The sequence below is a fragment of the Vidua macroura genome, chromosome 17, assembly GCF_024509145.1.
Source record: "Vidua macroura isolate BioBank_ID:100142 chromosome 17, ASM2450914v1, whole genome shotgun sequence".
Taxonomy (NCBI): Eukaryota; Metazoa; Chordata; class Aves; order Passeriformes; family Viduidae; genus Vidua; species Vidua macroura.
In genome coordinates this window covers 9385910-9409964 of record NC_071587.1, presented here as the reverse complement: position 1 = coordinate 9409964, position 24055 = coordinate 9385910, and the positions used below count along the sequence as shown (strand labels likewise).

The 24055-nt window shown below is 48.1% G+C and overlaps 1 protein-coding gene across 3 annotated transcripts in view; it reads right to left on the bottom strand.

Annotated features, from left to right (window-relative positions):
- Positions 1-24055, bottom strand: part of NKAIN4 (sodium/potassium transporting ATPase interacting 4) — a 50560-nt gene that overhangs the window by 19402 nt on the left and 7103 nt on the right. For all 3 annotated transcript variants that reach the window (XR_008439778.1, XM_053993305.1, XM_053993304.1), the window contains exons 2-3: positions 6689-6826; positions 6103-6183 (exon numbers count right to left, since the gene is read on the bottom strand). Coding sequence is in view for 2 of the 3 variants with exons in the window: in XM_053993305.1 (XP_053849280.1) it covers positions 6103-6183; positions 6689-6826 (219 nt within the window). In the remaining variant the exon portion in view is untranslated. The remainder of the gene's footprint in view (positions 1-6102; positions 6184-6688; positions 6827-24055) is intronic.

Here is a 24055-nt window from a genome sequence, read left to right as displayed (position 1 = left end):
TTTCCCCAGCCTAAGCCAGGCCTCCAGGCTGGGCTCTCCTCCCTCTCAGAAGGCACTCGCTGCTTTGGCTGGGGAAAGAAGCAAACATCTTTCTCAAAAAACAAACTCCCCCAAACAAACAGAAAGAAACCTCCAGAACAACCAAGAAACCCCCAAAGTGAATTCTTGTTTCTTTGCCCGGGGCTCCCCCCATTAGCACTGAACCAAAGCTGTTCCCCAGGGCACCACAGGATCTTCTCTCAACCTCAGTCCCCAGGGCTTCCCTCTCCCCGCTCACAGATGGTGCCTTCCCAAACCTTCTGCCTCACTGATGCAGACAGAGCCCTCAGTGTCCTCTCTGCTCCTTACAGAGGCATCAGTGTGTGCTTGGCAGAGTAAGAAACAGGCTGCTTTCCTTCTAGAATCTCCCTTTTGTCAGCCTTCAGAGATTTGGCTTTGGCTTAACTTTGCTGCTGAACTTGTAAATTCAGCCTGAAAAAGCAGAACAGGTGTGGCTGGAGGTGGGCAGGTGGAGGAACAGGAGGTCCTAACCAGCTCTCACTGCTTTTTGTCTACAATCACACTCCAGCTCTGAGCAAAAAAAAAAAAAAAAATTAAAAAGTTCTGCATCAGTGCAGATTGGCAAAACTGAACACATTTGGATTCTAAAAGCACCACAATGCCTCAGACTCATGAGCCATCCATTTCACAGATGTAAAGTGAATACTGATTGCACACTGGGATCAGGGAATGTCTCTGAGCTCACAGCCACCTTCCTGAACCAGCACCTGTCTGGAGCAAGGGCAGCACGAGAGGGTCTCAACATGCAAAGCAGAGCTGTTCCTTTGCCCGTGTCCCTGGCTGGGTGCCCTCGGGGGATACCTGTGTGATGGGGCACAATAAAAAGAGCACTCAAGAAAATCCCTTAATTGACCTCCCATTGCTCAGAGCTTGCTGGGAGACCACGAAAACAACTCCAGGATGTCTCCTGTGGTTTGCCAGCTTCGTTTGTGAGAATGCAGTTGGAGAGAAGCGAGACCATGAATAGAACAGCACACAAAAATCAGGAGAAAAGAGCCAGTTTTAGGAAGATTTAGGGAGCAGCTGTTTCCCAAAAGCTTTCTGCGATGCATTTGAAATCTAAACACACTGAAATGCTCCCAGAAGTGGAATGTGGGCTGGGAGATGTTAATCAGCCCCAGCAGTGAGCCAGCCCTGCTGCAGGGAGAGGGATCTGTGTGTGCCTGGCCCCTCCTCGTCCCTTGCCAGGGCTATCACTGCCTCTTTAACCCCCAGCCTAGGGGGAAACACGAGCCAGGAGCGACCCAAGCTCCTTCCCGGAGCACCTTGAAGGCCAGCCAAAAAAATCCCATCTCACTCTGAGCTGCTGCAGCACCTGGCTGCCACTCGTTTGCACCGGGGTGAGAGGGAAGACAAGAGCACTGAACCTGCAGCACCTACATTTCCCAGAGCCTGTTTTCCCCAGCATGGCCCACGGGAAACTCACAGCTACCTCCAACACCCACAGAGCCAGCTGCATTCCTTTGCTAAAATAGCACCCTGAAAGCTCTTCTGAAATGATTTTCTAAGGGACACGATCAGAGGTGGTTTTATTTCTTGTTGTTAACAGCCTTCTGAATTGCCTCCCCCAAATTTCCTTAATTATCAGGCAAAACCACACTAGGACAGCTCTGGAACAAACTGAACCTCATTTGGGAGCCACCAGAGCTTGACAGCAGAATAATTTTGAATCTTTTTAGATGGAAACATTTCTTATTAAAATAGGAAATATAATGTTCATCTTTCAGTCCTGCATCACCTTGAGACACAGAAAAACACTCCCAATGTCTCTCAGTGGGCTTGTTGACAATGCCACAGCATTTAAAAGCCAAAATCCCAGGCTTCCAAGTTCTAAATTTATAAGAAGTTGAGGGACAGTTTTATATACACAGGAATTTATCCATCCTCCTGGTATTTTACCCAGGTACAAAGTCATCCTAAGATGCCACCCAGATTCTCTGAAATACAAATAACCCTGTTTGACTCACAAGGGCTGCTTCCATTTCAAGAGGAGATTTAGACCACCACAGCTCTGGATTCAGATCAAAGCAGTGCATAGACAAGAGAGAATATAAAGGAAGGATAAAAACAAAAATTAGAAATCACCATTCAAGAAGGATAATTCCAGAGGGAAAAGACAAAGGAATACATTGAAATACAGGAGACCAGTTCCTCAAACCTCTCTGAATATTTCTCTAGTACATGATGAAGAGTCAGTCAGCATGGCAGCTGGACAGACATATGCTCATATGTCTTAACAGCAGGATTTTAATAATTAACTCAGACTGAGGGGTTGCAGGAGGGATGCGTTTCACGCTCGAGTAGACAGCGAGAAGCTTAACACATTATTGCAAACACAGCCTGGAAACTGCAGAGCTAGCTCCCAGCAATTCACCCACCCAAATGGCCAGATGGACACGGGAAAAAGAGGGAGATGGGACAGGAGGAGGAACAGCAACCTGGAAATTGGGCTGTGAGCCCCACCACGGAGCAGTGGCACAGCACTTGGAGCTGCAAGTGTGCTCAGGAGCACGAGCAGAGCAAGTCAGCAAGGCAAGGCTGCCAGAAGCTGCTCAGAGCACATCACCACCTCCTGCCAGTGCTGAGAAGCAGCCCTGCAAATCCAGGCTGCTCCAGCACTCGCCTGCTCACTGGCAGAGCACTTCCAGGAAAGCTGGCATGGGCTGTGTGCTTGGGGAGGCCCTTCCAGCAGCAAGGGAAGTGCTTCCTCAGACACTTGTGCTGATCCACCTGTGTCTGGTCACCCAAGGAAGTTCTGCTGGGCCATATTTCACACTCTTACTCCTGCTAAGAAAAGATTCCAAGATAAAAACCCTGGCAGGATAGAAAGACAGAAATCAAGTCAGTTTAGCTCTTCCAAGAAGTAGGGAATAGATTCAGTGATCAGTAGAATTTTCCTTTCCAATAAAAAATTCAGCACAACTAGTGATTGGTAGCTGGTTAGTAATTAGTTATAACTCCCCTGAGCAGGGCTGACCAGAACAGCATCCTCAGCAATTCTATGCTGGAATAACCTGGAGGATAAAGGAGCACTTCAAGAAATGTGAAAGACAGGATGAAAGAGAGGGTGAGAAGTGGAGGGAAGATGCAGCAGAGAACAATTCCTTGGTAAGGGAAAGCCAACAGCCAAACTGCACCTACCAGCCCTATTCTACTGACCTGAAGTTCATAACTGAGAGATTGTCTCAACCCCTTTGCCAAATCACTCATGGGCTGACATGGGGCTGTGGGGTCCCTGGATTCTGTTCACTAGATCAGCCAGGCACCCAAAGCGCAGGGAGCACAAGAACAACATCCCTGTTCTTGTGAACAGCACTTTCCTGCTCCCATCCTGCATCCCTTCACCACTGTGAAATCAGACCTGGGCAGCAGAGCACAAAGAATTGTTTGCAATGAGTGCACATAACTGTTTCCTCATAATCTCAATTCCCTGGGATTTTCTTAAATCTGTTACATTGGAAACACTGGAATCCTTTCTGTCCTTTCTCACCCCACCTGAGTTATCACCTGTCTCAGCTGCACTGGGCTGTCGTTACCAGGCACCAAGTTAACAAACTCCATTCTCTCCAGTTCCCTGCCCTTTCTGCATTCTCTCACTGTAAATAAGCTGCTGACAGAGTCTGCCCTGGCAGGCTGCCCTTGTCAGAGCACAGCAGGGTCAGTGCAGGGCTGGCAGGAATGCCACTCTCCCACTCCCCCAGGCTCACCAGCAATCACACAGGAAACAGCACCCTAAGGACCTCCAGAGCTCTGAAGAGTCCCTTAAGGGACTTGCACAACCCTGTCCAAGCACTCCCCAGTGTGCTCATGCTCAGTGTAGTAGTTAATGAGTTCGTGTTTATCAGACCAGCTCCATCAGCCTCCTTCCACCAAAGCTCTTCGTCCAATATTTGCAGCTTCCCTGCAAATTGCCAGGCTCATGATGAGCTTTGACTTTGACTTCTGGTCAGGACTGGAGGGCAGCCTCCTCCCGAGGGCCCTGGGGCACACAGAGGTACCTGCAGCCCTGCTGCCATCCACTCCTGGCTGACACTGCCCTGCCTTGCCCAGCACTTGTACAGCCAAGCCCAGATGTCCTTCTGGGGTCTGATCCCACGGCTGACATCAATAAAACAACAGCTGCCTTTGGATCAGGTTTCCAGAGATGCAGCAGGAGAGCCCAGCCTGTGAAGTGTCCTACAGAAACCTCGGCTCCTGCTTCAGGTGGATCTTTTGGTGTCTCCTGGAAGTGAAGATTTGTTTTGCCACTACAAAGACCCAAATTACTTCAGTGAAAGTGGAGGAGGATGGAAAGCAGCATCATTAGTTTTCCTTACAAAACAGCTTTTTAAAGTGAGAATAGCTCATTAAGAACAGAGGCAAGGCTGTCAACTACTTTACAGCCAAGCAAGCACAAATTCTCTCTTGGTTTTGCTGTTTGCCATTAAATGAACTGATTTCTCACTGCAGCCTGAGAGGAAAGTCCACTGAGTCAGTAACAACTTACACTGCAGCCCAACTCTATAAAACATGTCCCCAGTCACAAGTGTCACCCTGCAGGCTAAATAAAGCCTCTCTGTGTGCTGGCTTGGCTAAAATGAGCCCCAGCACAGAGCAAGGTTACCAGGTGAAGCTCCTCAGTGGCACAAAAGAAGGAGTTTGTGGAGCTGTTTGAATTGCAGAACAGCAACCTGACGTGTTGCAGTGCAGGTTGGGATTAGCAAACACGAGTATCCAGCTGGCTGGAAGCAAACACTGGCTCTGAGAAGCTCCCAGAGCAGTTTATCAAGCCAACATTTTCTCTGCAGAAGGGAGCATTTAAACAGTTACATAAAATTCTTTTTTCAGCTGGACACAGCCAACATTGAGATCATCTCAGGCTGAGATTTCAGACTATGAATAATCACTGTTTTGGGCAAGAACTCCCTCAAAGTTTATGGAGTTAATTGAGAGGGGAAATGAAGATGAATTGAGACATTAGGAAGTCACATTTTCTTATCTGCAAAGGATTTAGGCTGCCACTCTTGACTTGCTGTAGGCCTGATAAAACCACAGGGCAATTCCAATTATGACTGCAACTCCAATCCATGACCTGGAATTTGGGCCAGATGTGGAGTGCTCTGAAATGAACCTGCATCCCACAGTCTGAGTCTGCTGTGCTACAGCAACACTCAGAATTCATTGCTTACAGCCCAGGCTTAATTTAGGGCCTGCCTCCCATTTTTATTATTTCTGACTCACCCCTCATTAGGCAGACAGCAATACTCAGCTAATCTAGTCTTCAAAGAGCTTTGCATATTAACTCACAACAGCCTGGCCAGCAGCCATGAGAAACTACCACTGTACTTAAAAAGGAAGAAACAAGGCAGGGAAGCCACATCCCAAGGAGATGAGCCAGATCCCTCTGGGGAGGGATGTTCTCTGCTCAGCAGACAGAGGAGTCTCTCTCCAAAGGTACAACAGGAAATATTTTGCCTGGTGTGGCAACAACCACAGGCAAAGCAAGTCTTCAGCAGGACTGGGAGGCACAAAAATATCAAGAGAGGGTCAGGTGTAGAGTTCCAGCAAAGTCCTTGGGTCAGGTCAACCCAGGCAGCCCCTGCTGCAGCCCTTCCCTGGGACAGGCTGGCAGAAAGGCCACCCTCAGTGCTGCACGAGGGCCCTCCCCTCCATCACACACCTTCTTGCCAAGGTGGGCTCAGATCCCAAGAGGATCAGCTGCAATCTGGTGATCTCCTAGCCCTCCTCTGCATCACTGCTGGGAACTGGCCCTCAAACCCCCTCTCCCCTCAGGATGGCTCTGCTGCCAGGCCTGCTCTCACCTCTGGAAAGCAAATGCACTCCAGCTGCTGTGAGGGCAGGGTTTATTCCAGCCACCACCTGCACCAACCAACCAAGAGCTCCAAAACCCAATAGTGGCTCCTCAGTTTCCCAGCAGTACTCCCCATCCTTGATAAGCAGCCCCCTCCACAGGCAGGAGGGCAGGACCTGCTCCCAGGCAGCCCCCAGCCCTCCCCTCCCCACTCAGCTCCACGCCCTTTGCTGCAAAGCCTGGGCACTCACCTTTGAGAGCCCTCCCACTTCTAAGTAAAAGCAGATGATGAAGATGTTCCAGGTGACCCAGACTGCAGTCCAGATGGCATACTGGGAAGGAATGGGGTTGGGGAGAGAGAAGCAATAAGCATTAGGAAGTCACTGGGATTAGTGTGTGTATATATATATATATTTATATTGATGTATGCATGCTCTAGCTGGGGGCAGTGGAATGCCCTGAGTCAGCACTGAAATCCTTTTTCTCTTCCTCTGTTTGTTTTGCATATTCAGATGCTCCCTTGCCTGAAAAGCCACACAGGGGTAGAAGTCTGGAGGGATGCAAGAGTTTCTGTGCTGCATTTGTCCAGCCCCTCACCCTCCCTCTCTGCTGGGCAGCGTTTGCTCAGGGCTCCCTTAGCACAGTAAGAACAATGTGAAACCTTCCCAGTTTGGCACAAGCAGATTCCTGAGCACAGCCAGGCACTCTGGCTAGAGCAGCGAGCAGAGCTCGTGCCTGATCTCCCAGGGGCTTTGCTCTGCCCCTCATCTGGTGCCACATCCCCCAGAGCACGGCTGGGACAGGCTCTGGGTGCTGGGAGCCCAAGGTGTCACTCACCACCACGATGTAGCGAGGTCTGTACTGGATGGTGCCGAAGAGCCCCAGGATGACGATGATGATGTGCAGGAAGTTGGCGAGGATCGGGGCCCACTGGTATCCCAGGAAGTCGAACACTTGCCTCTCTAGTGCAGCGAGCTGGGAGGGAGAAGGACAAGGAGAGTTACAGTCCTGCACCCACAGTGTTTGTGCTCAAGGTTTTCACACGCTCCCTGAGCAAAGCCCTGCGGCAGCGGAAGGTGGGACTCCGTTCCCAAAGCAATTTGCTGCCCCTGAACCAGGTCAGTAGGACACAAGGCTTGTTTACACGTCCCCCTTCCCCTCTGCTCCCATCCCAGCTCCTCTGATGGCTGAGCTGCAGGGCTGTGTGGGGCATTCCTCTGTGGTGTGCACTGTGGGGCTCTGGCAGAGGACAGAGGGGAGCAGAGGGACGGTAACATCTTAAATGTTGAACGTGAAATACGTTCACAAGGATGTCAGTGTAACTTTCTAGAGCTCGTTTGTCAGAGCCTTCAGCGTCACTCCATCATTCCTGACACCTCCTGTGTCTCTGCTCTCCGGCACACATCCATCAAAGTGAGGGAGAGGAAGAAACTCTCTCCTCCACCTTCGACCCTCAGAAAATGCTGCCACCAGTAAGGAAATTCTGCCAACACATCAGTTTTCCAGGACAGGCTGTGTTCCTCTCCAGCACTAATAACATGGTTCAAGGCTAGTACTGTGTTCTAGACATAAAACTCCATTCCTGTTAGAGTGCTGGGGCTGATTTTCAAACCAAAGCTGCATAAAGATGTGTTTTTTACCTGTAGCCATCATCTGTGTATCAGACAACATCTGGTCCCCTGGCCCTGAGCCTCTGTGCAGCTGAAAGAGCACAATGGACATGCGATTGCCTGCTGGCCTTTGCATGCCCACAGCCTTTAAATGATATATCTATAGGAGAAATATAGTGAGTGTAGGGGGGAAAACTGCTAATGTGGGTTTTTCTCCTGTGCCCAGCCTTGCATGGAGAGATCTTCTCTTTTTTTTTTTTTGTCTTTAATAGCACAGTGCAAGCCCCTCCATGGACCTGTGTCTTCCCTGTCAGTACAAGATTTGAAATATGTTTAATTATCACAGTAGGCCACTGGGATTGCATTATGACATTTCATATTTATTTTTGGCTAAATAAATAATTACAATTTACTATCGACAGTCAAAATTAATTTAACTCCTAATCAGGCATTAACCATGAGTAATCCTGGTCTGCTGTGTGTAATCAGCTATGTGACACCTTTTCCTGGCTGGGATCTAAGCAGCAGTGCTTCTGTGATGGCTTAAAGCATTTAAGGATGTGAGTGGCTGCAGGTTCCTCTCAAGCCCCAGGATGGGAGAAGCCACATCTGTTAAATGGCCATTATTCCTCCTTCTTCCTGGTTCAGTGGGGAAATTGCCTTCACACCTCGCTTGGGCTAGGAAGGTATTGCAATTCCCAACACTGCTTTGAAAGTTCAATAAAAATCTGTATTTCAAAGAAATCTGTGGTTAAGGGCAATCAGTCAGGGAGGGGGTAGGCAGCTTTCCCTCTGTGAGATGCTATTCCCAAGAAGCACAGAGAGTGGGGAAGGAATGGAGGCAGTCACCAAATCTCTCTCTTCTGCCAAATAATCTTCCCTGAGAAGCAACACCCTCTGATCCCTCTGAAGCACCTGGAAGATGCTGTGGCCACAGAGGGGGCTGTGGGGTGAGTGCTGCTCCCCCAGCACAGCAGGGGTTTGCCACACCAGCCATAGGTTAAACTCTTAATCCTTCAGGAGGGATTAAAGCACGTACCTTAACGACATTGGGACATTTGGGATCCTGACTGGCTGGCAAAGGGCCCCTTGACTGTGACTGCTTCATCCTATCAGGCATTTAATTGGCTTTGTGTGCTCCAGGAGGAGTGTGAGCGCCTCACCCGGCCCGGGGACACAATGGGGTGTTCACTGAGGTCCAGCCTCCCCTCCTGCCTGCAGGCTCTGAAAATCAGGATGAGCCCAGACTCCTCCTACCCAGCCTTCTGCCATGAGCTCTCCCACTCCAGAATCAGGGCAAGCCATGTCTGGAGGAGTGTTTCCTTCTCCATTCTACTCCACAAGTATTTATCATTAGGGCTGTATAAAAAGGGGGAAGCTTGTCCTGCCACAGCCTTGTTTTATTTCCTGGTTTGTTTGCACCAGGGCTGTGAAGTGACAGATAAACGACCACCCTGGAGATGGACCTGCCAATCTACACAGCTTCAGATTTGGGCACAGCTCCTTGAGAAGTCTCTGGATTTTCCCCCATAACCCCAAAAATTATCTTCATACCATACTTCCTTCTCCCTCACCTCTCTTGTCTCCAGATTCTTTCCATCCTGATCTACTTTCTTGTGCCACCTTCCCAGCATTATTAAACTGGTTTTGTGTATCTGGGAGCTGCAGGCAAGACTCAGCTGCTCCAGAGATGGGCTGTGCCCATCTGCTGGCTCAGGGAAGGAGAGGAGATGTGGGATGTGTGAGCTCACACAAGCTGTTTCCTCATCTATTTAAAAAAAAAAAATTATGATTGTCTGTAAAACACGTTGGTGACAAGCAAATGCTACTGATGAAACCAACACTGTGTTAGTGAGGGGCAGGGAGTGAGTCTGTGATGCAATCCAGTCATGGGAAATGCAGCCTGAAGTTATCCTGGCTTCCCCCGCTCCCTCAGGAACTTACCATAATGAAGGAAATATTTGCTGAAAACAAATTGATAAACACCCATTTCATTTGTTACACTGCAGGTCTGTGTGCACAGCTTAGCCACAAAATGCTGCTGAGATTTGCAGGTAAACAGGGCTGATGCTGGGGCTAAGCTGGCCTTGATTTGGGGTTGGGATGTGAAAAATGTCACAGTGTCCTTCAGCCCTGGTCCCTCCAGTCCTGCTCAGAGATGGCAGGGTCAGGGTTTGCCCTGATCTATCTGTTCCCTCGTACTGAGCCTCTCTGGGTGCCTCTTGCTGAGCAGGGAAATGCCATCTTCCTCTTGTGCTGCCAGGTTTGTGCACAGCAATATCCTCGCTGTGGTGGTCCTTACCATGATTCACACTGTCCTATTGAGAAAGCCTATTATATTCCAGAGATACTGGCTGTAAAGAGAAATGTCACAGATTGTGGCACAGGTTTCAACCCACTCAAAGCTGACAGGACCTTTCCATCAGGGAGGACAAATTTTTCTTCTTTATGACTGTTCTTATTAAAACCAGGATTTCTTCTGCTCTTTTTGCTTCTCTAAGCCATAGTATACTTTTACCTTTCCTTCTTTAAATTAAATGATTTATTGCAGCACTAAAATCAGAAGAGTTGTGGTAGAATTTTCTCTCCTGAAATAAACCCCATTTCTGCTGATCTGAGTGAAACTGGAGTAGCAAATAACCACGTGAAGCAATCGTTAGCCAGGCAAAAAACACAAGCCAAAGCTCTCTCTTGGGCCATCATTCATTTATACAGCTGGGGAAGAGATGAAAGGCAGAGGGATGTTCTGCAGCTCATGGAGCCCATCCCATAGCCCACACACAGGGAGCACAGAGAGCTCTGGACATGCCCAGGGGCATCACACCATAAAACTTCTCCAGAGAGGGAGGCTGTACCTGAGCTGGAGGGGTGCCCACAGCAAAATAGCAAAAAAGTCCTAGAAAACATCTCAAAACATGGGACAGTTTCTCACTGGGGGTTCAAACCATTCCAGTTGCTTTTCCAATGGCTCTGGCAGGACAGTGTCACTGGCAGGTGTCACTGCCAGCAGGACACTCCGAGCTGGTTCAGCATGGCCTGGGGGTGCTTGTTTAAATTCCAGTCCCTCAAATCTTTTCTATCCCCTCAACTTTGTCTTCTGTTGCTCCTCTCCTGCTGATAAGCTGGAGAGTCCAACCTGCTCCCCTGTGCCCCCACAGTGCAGAGGAGGAAGGGATGCTGCTGAACAGTCAGGTACCTGTAATTCCTTAATTCCCTGTCCTTTATAGCCCACTATCAAAGCCATGTTATCAGCTAGATTTGCTCTTCTTAATTTATTAAGCTTTTAAAGCCTTTAATCTTATTTGGTTTGTATCTGTGTCTTTCACTGCATTTCTGAAATCAATTGGGACACAAAAGAAAAAATATCAGTCTCAAGACATGTTGACTCATACGGACACAGGAAAGGTGCTCAGAAAACCCCACAACAGGTACAGTCACACATCCTGTTGTATCTGTTTCTGTAAGCAAACCTGCTTTTAACCTTCTCAAGTTAAGCTTCAAAATGAAATGTTAGAAATAAATATCCAAGCAAGCAATAAAGGGAACAAATAGGAAAGGCTGATCCTACTGCTGCTGCTGCTGCTAAAAAAAAAAAAAAAAAAAAAAAAAAGCCCCCAAAAAAACCAATAAAACAACAAAAAAGAGAAGAAAAAATGTTTTACCCAGAAATGTTTTACCCAGAAATCCAGGCAATTTTCCACTTGACCTATAAGAAAACAACCTGAAAACTCCTTTGCTACTCCTGTCTCACAGTTCTCTTGCTCCTCCTCCAGCTTCAACTGGGACTAAATTTGCCACTTCACCCCTGTTTGTCCTTTCTCTCCAGCCTGAACCCAGCAAGAGCCTGAGCTGCAGCCCTGAGTCCCCCCTGCACTGCTGGGATGCTGTTCTGGCTCCTGGCTGATCCCAGCGCCCTGATCCAGGGTTTGATTTCCTGCCAAGTGCTTTAGCTTTTTAAGAAGATGCTCTTTCTTTGTCTGCTGTGCAAACACCATCACAGCTTTCACTGGAAAAGGCCTTTTCTTGAGGAAAAACCTGCACTGGTTTCCTGAGGTATTTTGCCATGGGATGTGATAGCTCCAGCTCAGGGCAAGGTCTCAGTGCTACGACCCCTATGATGGAAATTTACATCCTGCTACCTGAAACAGCAGGAAGAAATTAAAAAGTCTCAGATTATATAATTTGAAAAGTATATCCATTTAGGTTTTGAACACAAATATCTTTTTTTTTTTGGTTCTTAAGTTTGGCAATACTAAAGACCTGTCTGCAGTTTATCATTATTAATATATTGGTATTATTATGATATAATATTTAATTCTACACAGATTTCTATATAATTCCTTTGACTTTATAAATGCTGGGACAATGCTAGAACTAAAGAATCCTAAACCCAAGCTGCTGTGTGCTGAGACTATCATAAGTGAGCAAAAAAAAAAAAAAAATCCCTTCTGTGCCAGTGCTTATTCAAGGTGGAGAAGATTCTGTGAGTAGAAAAACAATTAAACAATGTCTGCTTTTACCACAGTGGCTGCATTTCTAAATAAATACGAATGGTTGCAATAACTCTTTAATTAAGTTTATCTGAAAAAGCAGCTCAGTGAGCCATTACTTCCCATCCCCAAATGGAGGGGCTCGTTCTGCGAGGTGCCACGTCCTTGTCTCTCCCAAAGTCAGCCTCTCACGTGCTCACACCCGCTGCATTCATGAAATCTCATTTTTCTTCAGTAAGTGTTGTCAAGGAAACCTTCCTTGGGGCCTTGTGATCCACAGCTCCTTTCCCAGCATCCCTCTCCCACCACAGAGGTCAAGAGACTAATTGCACAGGAGGTCTCTGTTTGTCACTTGGTCTCTCAGGCATCTTTGGTCACTCTGGCCACTGCATACAATGTGCCCCATTCTCTGCTCCTCTGCTCTGTTTTCTCCCCAGAAGCTGCTGAAACCTCTTTGTTCACACAGACATTAAAGAGGCCTCCAGCAGCAGGGCTGGTACCTTGAAGTCATTTATATTTCAGAAGAAAACTGGTCACTGTGCTGGCCCTGCCAAAGGGCCCCATGGGGCAGCAGGGGAGGTCCCCATCATGGTCCCACACCAGGTCACTCCCTGCAGCAGGGCCTGGCTGCTCCTGGGCATCACACTCCAGCAAACACAACTTTTAGGCTGCCTTGTGCCACATCCAAGGATCAGGACTTCCCCCAGCCCAGAACCATCCTGTGCAGAGCCTGGGCAGGTGTAAAACCCTCCCTGTGTTCAGCACAACTTCCCTGCTGAAGCCTGGAGCATCCTGCTGTTAACCATGCCGAGGCTGAGCCCTCACCTCCTCATTCCCCCTGGCCTGGCACCTCTGAGCTCTGAGTCCTCCCCTCCCAGCATCATTCTGTGTGTGAGCAGTGATGCTCTCAGGAGTGCCACTGCTGTGACCTTGAGCCCTGAGCTTTCTGCTGCCAAAGCCTCCCAGAAACATCTGAGCTGCAAAGATATGTTATTACTCAGTCCCACATGCCCAAATGCTGCTTAGCATTCCAGGGAAGGCACAATCCTGCTAAACATAAGGGATGAGACTGGCACTGAGCAGTGCAGAGGGCTGTTTGTGTCTGGAGCTGAGGCTCTGGCTTCAGGGGGACTGAGGTTTCCTAAGTGCATCTTAGAACCACCAGCTCTGCTCAGCTGAAGACACAGGCCATGCCCAGCAATTCACAGAATCATGGGATCATTTAGGTTGGAAATGACTCTAAAATCATTGAGTCCAACTGCTCCCTCAGGACGGCCAAGCCCACCACTAAAGCGTGTCCCCAAGTGCCACATTTGAACATCTTTTAAATTCCCCCCAAATAGTGACTCTAACACTGCCCTGGGCAGCCTGTTCCAATGCTTGACAACCCTTTTGGTGAAGAAATTGTTCCTCATATCCACTCTAAACCTTCCCTGGAACAATTTAAGGCACACATCCAAGCAAGCCTCTTAAGCCTTTTTGCTCCAAGTGCTGGATTGTGCCACAGAACTGGCAAACCATCAGGAGCTGGCAGTACTTTTTCTAGCAAGGGACCACAGGATTGCCTCAACTTCTCCCAAATCAGGGTCAGTCACATGTCTGATGAGGCTTGTGCTCTCTACCCCTCACAGCCTCTGGCCTGCTTGGTTTCATGGATCCCATCTCCCCTTGGGGCTCCAAGCCCAGGGGTGCAGGCAGCACTGGACATGGGAGCTGCTGTTCCCTGTGCTCCTGCCTGTGTCTCCTGGGGGCACCTCAGCTCTGACACTGCTGTGATTGCTGATTGCTGGGAGCAGCAATCAGCCTAAATTAATAATCAGGTGCCTTTGTGATCCAGGCAGAAAAGCACTCTGACAGGAATGACAAACTTGTTTTATTTGCAACCTACGTCAATGCTCCAACCTAAGTTGCCCAAACATAATTAAATTAATCTGTTGTGCCCACAACGTTCTCCCCTAAGCCCCTCCAATGTTTTTCTCCTCCCTCAGTTTCATGGCTCAGCTTTGAGACAGAGAGAGGAGGCACTGGGGTGAAGGGGATATGACTGCATTTACAACTGACATAAAACCCAGTGAGTTTCTTCAACAAGTGCCTGATATTTTTATCACCCAGATGCTCAGGCTCAGGCTCCACACTCCTGGCTTTCCCTCACCTGTTGAAGAACTTGCTGAGCTATCTTAGCCTGCCTCATGATCCTGGGCAAACATCCCAACTGCTCCCTGAGCAGCATCTTGGCGTGGCTGACAGCTTCAGCTCTGGGGGAAACTTCTCCCACCAGGAGCACAAATTTCCCCATTGTATGAAATAATATCTATTAAATGTGTGCCATTAACTCAGCAGCCATTTCCCTCTGGAGATCTGCTACCAGTTATGAACCCATCTAAACACTCCAAAGGCTGTGAGGTAGAGCAGTGCTGGAGATCAGCAGGAATTTAATTTTCTAATAGAGAGATTTATTCCCTACCAACAGGGCTTTATATTGTGTGATCCCTGCCTCTGCTCAGCCATGAAGGCTGAGTTTGGGCTTGTTCCCATGAGAGGGATGCAGGGAAAAAAGTGAAAATACTTGAAAATTAGCCAAGGGCTTGTTGTGTTTAGGGAATATAACCTATATCCTTTTGACCTGCTATCCTAGCCATCATCTGCTTAGCTAACAGAGAAGGGAAACCATCGACAGGGCTGCCACAGGAGGCACAAGGCTGCCCTGAAGCACTGCTTGGGCCAGCACTGCCCAGCCTGTCTTCTCCTGATGCAGCCCTCTGGAGTCTCCTGGGTGAGGGAGCAGCAGAGTGCGAAGAGCTCAGAGATCCCACAAACTCTCAAGTGTACTAGAAAGACTTTAAATTATTCAGGGGTCTGACCAAAACTCTCAGTGTGTATAAAGCCCATGAGACACCAGCTGGACTCAGTTTAGAAAAGAATTCTGTCTCTCTTTGCTATTTTATAGGCAGTTACTGCAAACTGCAATTTTATTTCACTGCTGTTTACCCCAAAGCAGAATTGTGGCTGTAAATACACCACTGGCAGTTTCCCCAGGGGAGCAGTAACTCTTGCTTCAGGCTCAAAAAGCCAAGCTCAGTTTTCCCTCTGTCCTGTCCACACACAGCCTAAGACTAAAGACTCACTGTGGCCAGGTGACACTGAGACCACCCCCTGCTTTTGGCTTTATGAACAGAAATGTTCACTGCTGTCTCCTGCCAGGCTAATTCATGGCTGGCACCTGCAACATCTCCTCTTCAGGAAGGGTCAGCTGTGGTCTGAGTGACAAAAAGGCAAAACACCTGCAGAAAGCCACCTGAAGCCCTTTTTCTCATCCAGTAGAAGATGAGGGTGAGAGTTTTTGGTGCACAGCCAGCAAAGCCCCACTCTCTGCACAGGTCTGTGTCACAGCAGCCCTCAGGATGCTCCCAGCACATGGGGCAAATGGTCCCTGTGCTGCTGGACTTTTGTAGGAGCCCTCCAGGGCCTTGTGAGCCCAAGGTCCCTGCTCTGTCCCCTCCCTGCACCCACAGCTCCCGCCCCCAGCTCAGCTCCCCCAGCTCCTTCCTGCACATGGCACTGGGAGCTCCAGCAGCTGATCCCCTTAATTGGGTCACAAATGGATCACGTGTAAAACACTTGCACCAGCCAGCTCTTCTGAAGGAAAAACACGCAAACCCTGCAACTGGGGTAAAAGCTCGGGAGAGGAAAGATGCCAAAGCTGAAATAACTCTTCAAAACTTCATCCAGAGGAGCCTTGCTTCAGTTTCTGCTCGACAGCTGGGCCCTGCTCCCTGACACTGGAGCTAAGTGGTAGCTTTGCTTTAATTTCCTCTTGCTTCTGCTGCAATGCCAGATTGCTTGGATATTCGTAAACAGAAGGAATTTAATGAAAATTATAATTAGAGCCCTGCGGTGCTCTTGCAGGTCGCCTTTACACTGGGCTGCCTATTTACATTACAAATCAGGCTGGTGTCACTGCAGAGTCTACAGCAAGAGAGGAGAATTCATTAAAAGGGAAGCGCAGGGTGGGTGAGAAATAGGGGAGAGAGAGAAAATGATATTGTTATTATTAATAATCTAGGAAATTGGGATCTGCCACGGTCTTGCTGCAGCTTTGCTCCTCGAAGGAAAGCTCATCCTAATCAGCCTGAAGCAGGAGGGGACACAGCACAGTCACCCAGAGACTTCCATGGCAATTACTGTACAAATGGACCCTTTTTTCATAGAGCAAGGCTTTCTCACCTCACCATGACACAGAGAAGTGCTCTTAGCACCTAGCTGTCAGTTTGGGAGTGTTGGGAAGAGACAACATGAAGCCAAAGGAATGCAATTGCCCTTATTTTGCAGCTTTCCCTTTCCACCTACCAGCAGCTCCATATGATGCTTTTTGCCCCCTGTAATGCCACGGGCAGCAGCTCCTGCTCCTTCCACCAAAGCCCTCCAGCACAGCTGGGGACTCTCTGTCTTCCTATCTATGCAGTGAAATTAGGAATAACAACCTCGTTTTACACAGAGGATTGCTGAAAACTTGCAAAAAGGTTCTGTAACATTCCACATCAATAATTCTGCCTCAGCACTAATGGCATCTTCGCTGCCATTGTGGCTTTTTGGACACCCACCTGTCCATGGTGGCAACAAGAGGTGGCATTTTAGGTCGGGAACTTCCCATAATGACAGCAGCACCAACCCTAACCCCTCACCTTTCCCTTCATTGTCACATTCTCAGCACAGAGGTGAATTCCCCCTGTTCCCATGCCTGCACCCCCAGATGAGAAGCTGGAGGCATTTTAGGAGTTGGGCTGCAAACAGGCCAAGTGGTTTGTTTGCATTTCATCATGCACAATCATCATATAAAGTGACCCATACTGTGGCAGCTGGGTTTTAATCATCACCAGTAACACTGATATTTGTGCTTTGCCCCACCCCCCCAAAAAAAAACCCAACCAAAACACAAAAATGTGTTTGTATCAGTTAAAAAAAAAAAAAGGACAAAATGAAAACTTATAGCTGAAAAAACATGTAGCCATTTTTTCAGCTGAAAAATAGGTATCAGTGAAGAAATACTGACCAACTCTCCCCTAATGAATGTACCAGCAAATTTCCAGGCCTGTCATCAGAGCATGAAATGAAAAAAGAACTGGGAAGAAAATAGTATTTTGGACAATAAAAAACATTTAGCAGTTCAGCTTCTGGTTCCAGTAAAATGCTTCTGACAGGAAGAGATTTAAATTGGAACAAACAGGAAAACAATGATTTTGTTCAAAACAGGGACTGTCAGAGGCTTTCGGGGTATTGCAGGAATTTTCCAATAACCACAATCCCCACAAAGAACTTCCCTCTAAGAAGTGGATAGAAAATGAATCAATCACTATTGATTTTCATCATCTGATTGCTTCTCTGGAAGAAAATCAGTCCTACTTAAGCAATTGATTCATTACCTTAGCAATTGCAGGTAAAAACCCTGGCTTTCCTTGCCTCCTTCAAGGCATGCCAACTAGGGATATTCCAGTTTTCCAGCCATTTCAGGATGCAGAGCCAATTTTATGTGAACAAAGATGAGTTCTGAGCTGTCACCAGCACCCTCAGCATGGTCCCTCAGAGGTGAGGAAGGCTGGGCACCTCCTGGGCTTCTTCCTCAGCTGCACCTCCCCAAGAGCAGTGCAGGCTGCAGAGCAGAACTCCAGCTCTATTTTCCTCAAATAAAAGCAAGAAAACAGAGACACACAGCGTGCTCAAACAGATTCATCAAGTAAATACCTAAAGAGGGAGCTGGCAAAAAGTTTAGGCATGATTTGAGGCTGAAGATGTGCCTCCTCTTTCATGGATGATGGAGCAGTTTGGGAACTGCAATCTGCTCTGGGCAGTCATGGAAGGGTGAGAGCTCAGCTCTGCTGCAAAACATAATCTGAGTGCTGGGAATCAGGGCTCCAGGGTGGATTTCTGGGATTCACAGCGTGAGAGTGGCTGTGGGGGAAGTCACCGTGGTTTTCTCATGCCCACTGTCCCCTGCACCGCTGTGTTTCCTGCTATGATTGAGAGGAGCTCAGCAAAACCAAAGATTCTCATCAGGCATTTATCAGCAATACACAATCATGCTGAAAACCCACCAAGGTTTACCAAATCCGCCCACTGGCACTGACAGCATTGACCACCTCACTTTTGGTGCTGCATGCCCTTTGTTTTTGCTTCTCAGCCCAAGTGGATGATGAAACGAGAGCCGTGACATTCACTTTGATGAAGGCGAGCTGCTGGCTTTCCAACAGGGTAAATAGGGATTCAGGGCCTTTTAAAAAGCATTATTTTTAAAGGAAAGCCCTTTTGAGTGAGGGCTCGAATGGGGTTATTTTCCACATGACCAAGCACCAAAAGGAAAGCAGCAGCCCAGTCCATGCTCTTATCACCCTCCCTGAGTCACCCACTGGATAGATTTGTCACAAGGTGAAATAAGAGCAAGTCCTCAATTTATTATCATTTTCTACTTGTCCTCCTTAATGCAGTTCCTGCCAGGATGAGTTTGCTGTGGGAAAGTGGAATGAAACCAGGCCTTTCAGTTTGCTGCTAAATGGGTCTGGGGGGGAGGAGGCTTGCAGGGGGGAGGGAAAATCTTCCTCATTAGAAGGGGAAAATGTGCAATGCAGAGTTTTCATTGGATGCTGCCCAGCCTCCCAATTAGGGTGGTTGGGACAAACAGTGGTGTTATTATATGTAACTGTTTATCCAGTGTCACTCAGCCATTGTTTATTTTATGAGCATAATCTATCTCCTCTGTTGTGCTACCCAATTTGTTTGCATTTTCAGTCCACTCGAGTGTCTCTCTTTCATTGTACACATCTTTTGGCCTCCCACCAACCAACTCTCCGAGTTTCCAGGAGTGTCACACAATGGCCAGGCCCCTCCTGGGCTTCATTTTTCGCAAGACATTTTTGTCCCCTTATTTCTGCGCTGCCCCTGCCCCTCCCCTGCTGCAAACCCGCAGCTCCTCAATGGCTCATGGTTTATTCAACAGCAAAGCTGAATTTCTCTTTCCCTTCTCTTTTTCCACTTTCCCCTCCTTCTGGAAACAGTGGCTGGTCAATAGATGCCACTCTGGTAGCTCTGGAGAACAAAGTTCACTTGCAGCAAATCTTTGTGATCTGTCTCCATAGGGCAAGAGTTTGGTGACCCTGTGGGGGCTGAGTCCCAACCAGCAGCTCACCCATGGGGCCCCCACAGACTCTTGTGTCTCCTTCAGCCATGGAAAGGGACAAAGACTTGTCCTTTATTAGCTTGTGACACCAAAGCTTCATCCACACCTCTCCTTGGAGGGGTGAGATGATTCCTCATCTCTGGAACAATGGCACCTTTGGTTTGCTCCTACTCCAAACTTCCTGGCCATTTTCCCTCCCAAGTCCTGTGATCTTCTTGCTTGTGGGTCTGGCTGCAAGGATTAGCTAAAATAGAAAAGTGCTAATCCACATTAATGGAAATTCAAATCCTTGCTGCTACATTAAGTAATTTCAAGGAAGTTTAATCTGGCAGAACTCGGAGGAGACTCCAGTCAGTGACAACAACATCTCTGCATTGCCTCTTCCTCCAGCCTGGTGACACTGCAGCAGGAAGATGCAGCATTTTCCTCCCTATTGTAGCAGGACCCTATTTCTGATGGGTTCTGATGAGCTCTCAGCCCTAGCCTGTAGCTGAACCTGGGGTTTACTGCTTCTTCCCCATTGAGTGTGCCAGGATTGGGATTCTGGGATTTCTGACAGAAAATCTGGACAGTGTCTCAGCACCAAACCCTGGAGCTCCATCTGAAATGCCCTTTGTTTAGAGGTTAGTGGCCAAAACTGGGAGTGAGGAACTTTATATGGCCAAGGGAGGCTTCATGAGGAAAAAAAGTTGGCAGCCGTGAAACCTGGGATACGTCTCATGCAAGGAAAGCATCCTACAGGATACTGTCCTGCCACCTGCTATCACTGTGAGCTGCTCCAGAAATTCATTGTACTTGAAATGATTCACTCAAGTATCCATTCAGTCGCAGTTCATGGATTGCAGAGCCTTTATTGCACACCCATATATTTAGCACTGGGAGAGTTCTCAGCAGTTCTAACAGCCCTGTCATCTAAGGAATAAAACAAAGAGCCATTATTCATCACAAGGGAGACACAGTCTTTATTGTCTGAAGCCGTGGCAGAGTTTTTCTATCACCCTATCTATTCTTTCTCACTGTCACACAACTCAGCTTTAAGCTGTCTCAGTGGCAGCCCTGAAAGCCCAAATCTTTTGCAGCTTCTCCCAGTGAAGTGCTCAGCTAATGCTGTGTTGGATTGACCACAGGACTGACCCTGAGCTTGCAGGAGCAGGAGGAACCTTTCCAGAAAAGCTTGAAGTGGACATTCATCTCTGCTGGGTCAGGAGTAAAAGGCAAGCAGGGTTATTTCAAGACATGGGGGAAGTACAGCTACAAGGAGATATGAACACACGTGAGTTTTGGGCACAGATCACACCCAGAAGATCTGGGTTTGGCCCTGGCCTGGTGGCAGAGCTGTGTTGGCTGTAGGACACACCAAGCTGTGCACATCAGCTGTCCCAGCCTCCCAGCAGCCCTCCCAAACAGCCTCAGGGTTTCCTTGCTGGATCTGTGTCCAGCATGCAGCCAGAGGAGCCAGCCTGGTTCTCTGGGTCTGGATATGTGGGGATTAATACCTTGGGACCTAAGCATGAACCACGCTCCATCCTGCTTAGCATCTGCCTGACTTGCTCTGTGCCTCTGGAAAAAGCAGGCCAGATTTGGGGCCACAAGACCCCCTCAGGCCAGAATTGGGGCCAGGAGATCCCCTCAGTGGTGCAGATGAGCCTATTAAATACAAACAAAGCAGCACCATTCAGAGAACCAACTACATCATGGTCTCCTCAGGCTTCAGCAGCATTTGAGGCTGTGCCTGTATCAGCACAAGGCAGGACAAGGAGTAGAGCAGATCCCTATGAAAAGTTCTGTGCAGGGGCTCTCACCAGCTGTTTGCAGTAAGGCAAATTCTTCCTTCCCTTGGATGTCTCTGCTCAAAATAATGAGATGGGAAACTTGGAGACCCACAATCCTAAAAAGTGTCAGACATCTGAAAAAAAAAAATTGCACTTTCCCAGCTTTTAATTTGTTTTAAGGTTGGCAATCACATCTCCAAGCACCCAAGCTCACTTTTCTCCACATGCTCAGACAGCAAAGGGCACAAAACAGCCTGTGAACTCACATCACACTTCTCCCAGCACCTGCTCTGCTCCCTGCTGAACAGCCAGCAATCTCCCAGGCTAATTAGCCAAACGGTATTCTGCACATATTTAGCATTTCTGAGTAATTAGGATAATCAGATTTCTCCCCTAATTCTGTACATCCACAATATAAGCAGGTGTGTTGCCTTTCCCACAATGACATCACAGAAGAGTGTTGTCTGCCAGAGCCAGGGGTGCCAGCAGCCTGGCAGAGCCCATCCCCATCTCCCACATGGAATCTGCTCATGGATTACCAGCAGCCATGGGGAATTGGGAACTGGGTTTGTGTTGGCTGAGCAACCAACAGTTCAGATATTCATGCAAGTTATTTAAATGCACAGTCCTCAAATCTGGCCAGGGATCTGGATGTTCCCTTCACCATGCTCAGGGATCAGCTGCGGGAGGTGTTTTCTGCTGCAGTTGAACAGCAGGTGTTTGCCCCAGAACCTCAGAGGGGTTTTGGGGAGGTTCTGGGAGTCTGCCCAAGATTCAGGACTCAGGTCTTGGTCATTCTCCACCAGATTCATCAGCCCATGGGCCTGGTCCTTTTCTCTGTGAACCTCTGAGCTGACAAGCACTTATCTGTGGTCTGTGCCACTTCCAAGGTCTCCTGAAATGAATGACCTTAAATGAAGGTCCAAGACAGTCTGGCCAGGCCAGCTCTTTCTTGTCCTGCTGAGGTGGGTCTTTGATTCAAGTGGAGATTTTCCTTTAGCCAGCTTCACTCAGTAATCCCTTCTCAGGGAAGCAGAAAATTTTTGTGGTTTTTTTTTTGTTTTTTTTTTTTTTTTTAAGTGCCCATGAATATATCCTGGTTCAAGGAGCATTTGGATTTGCTTCCACAAAAGTGGGAGTTCTTAAAGGAGTATCAATGATCCAGCATCTCTCAAAGAAGGAAAGGTTGCCCCCAAGCCCCAAAGCAGAGTTACATTCTCCCAAATATCTGGACCATAGCAGTAATATTAAGCAAAGACCCTGCCACATTGCCTCCACAAAAACACCATCCATCTGCTGAGCTTCAGGTAGGGGAGAAGTTTGCTTGAAGACCTTAGAGTAGAACCCAGTGTACTCTCAACTGAAAGAAGTTTCTAACATGCAAGACAATGCTCTTGTTGTAGTACTTTACAATAGCATCCAAACTTCCTAAATATGAACAAACATGAGTCAGGCCAGGACTTAAGATTCCTCCTGATCTCCAAGTAGGTCAACCATGCTGGTAGTGAGATTGAGCTCTGGTTACTACAGAGGTAATGTTCAGGTGGAGCTGAAGGCAGACAGTGACAAACTGTTAATTGTGGGGAGCCTGTTTATCTGTGATGGATGACCACAGCACTCAGAGCACGCCATGCAAGGCTACACTCAATATTTTATAAGTTGTGTGTGGGTAATAAAATACTCCATCCCCTTCTTTAGTGTCCTCTATCTCACCTTCCTGTTCACGTGAAATGGTGCTCATAGATGAACCATCCCCAGGGAACAGCACTTAGAAAATATAAATCAGCACCAAATGCTTTAATGGGTCCAAGGCTGTTGTGAGGGTCACCACAGACACAAGGCAGGTCCCTGGTCCCCTGAGAGGTGTCACAGGAGGCATCTTCCCAGGTTTTATATATTTTCTGTAACTGTGTATTCATCTGAGTACCCAAATCCATTTTTTATAAGGTCTTAAGACTTCGGGAGAAATGGAACTAAACTGTCCTCAGTACTGTTCAATTCTTGCTATTTCCTCTTAACCCAGGTGACCAGTTGGCCAAGTGCTCACCAAGGAAGGACAGAGTGTGTCCTGTATCATTCTGACCTCAGGTCAGTGATGTCCCAGGTCACAGGGGTGGCACAATGACAGAGCACAGCACATCCAGCCCTCCCACCCCACCACAGGGCACTGGGATGGCTCTGCTGCTGAAACGGGGGGAAACCTGTGCTCCCACACCCCTGAACATCAGGGCTGGGCACACATCTGTGTGCTTGCTCCACTGGTTCAAAAGAACACAATGAGAATCCTGGTTTACTTGAGTTTTGAGCTTTGGAGGGAAAAAATGGAGGGTTAAAAAAAAAAAAAATAAAGAGGGAAGAAAGCAGATATTTTGCTGGCCAGAGAGAGCCTGGGGAGCAGGTGGGAAGCTGCCTGCAGGGCTGGCCAGTAGCTGGGAGGTAGCAAAGGGAGCTGGCACAGCAAGTCCTGATGTCTGCCCGCCTCGGGCAGGTGATGAAGACAAGCTGTTGCCTCAGTTCCCACAGTATATTTTCATTAGGCCCAGGCAGATGGCAGCTGAGGTCATTGCTTCCACACCATCATCCTTTCAGCCCAAAGGTGTCAGGGAATCTGACATCTCAATTACTAAACCTGGAATCACCCAAGCAGCACCTGATGGACGATGGGGGAGAGGGGATCAGAAAAGCTGCGCTCCTGATTTCCATGAATTCTCACCTTTGAGAGAAAACCTGGGACGTGCACTTCCCTGATAAACAACATATTTGTGTCCAACGTTCTGCACAAAAGCAGCTGTGCTAAGAACGAGCCACAGACACCAGGAAAAGGGCAATTAAGGCCTTGTGGAAAATAGACCAAAAAGCACCCCTTGGAAAAGACATTTGATGTTAATGAACTACAGCAAAGTCAAGGGAGGAGATATTGATCTTGCCCCAGCAGAGATCTGCTGCTCGCTCCTCCATAGTCTCTGAAGCCTCAGAACACAGAGCAAAATAAAACTTCTGTTCTTCACAAGGACCCTCAGATATGGGACCAGGGCTTAGCTAAGGCAGGAGGAGCCAGAGCAGCACCACCATTGACTTTCCTGTGCTCAAGCTGAGACACAATTCTGACATGCTGGTGAGAAGCAGCAACTCTGCTGAAACATCATCTCAGAGATTTCTGCCAG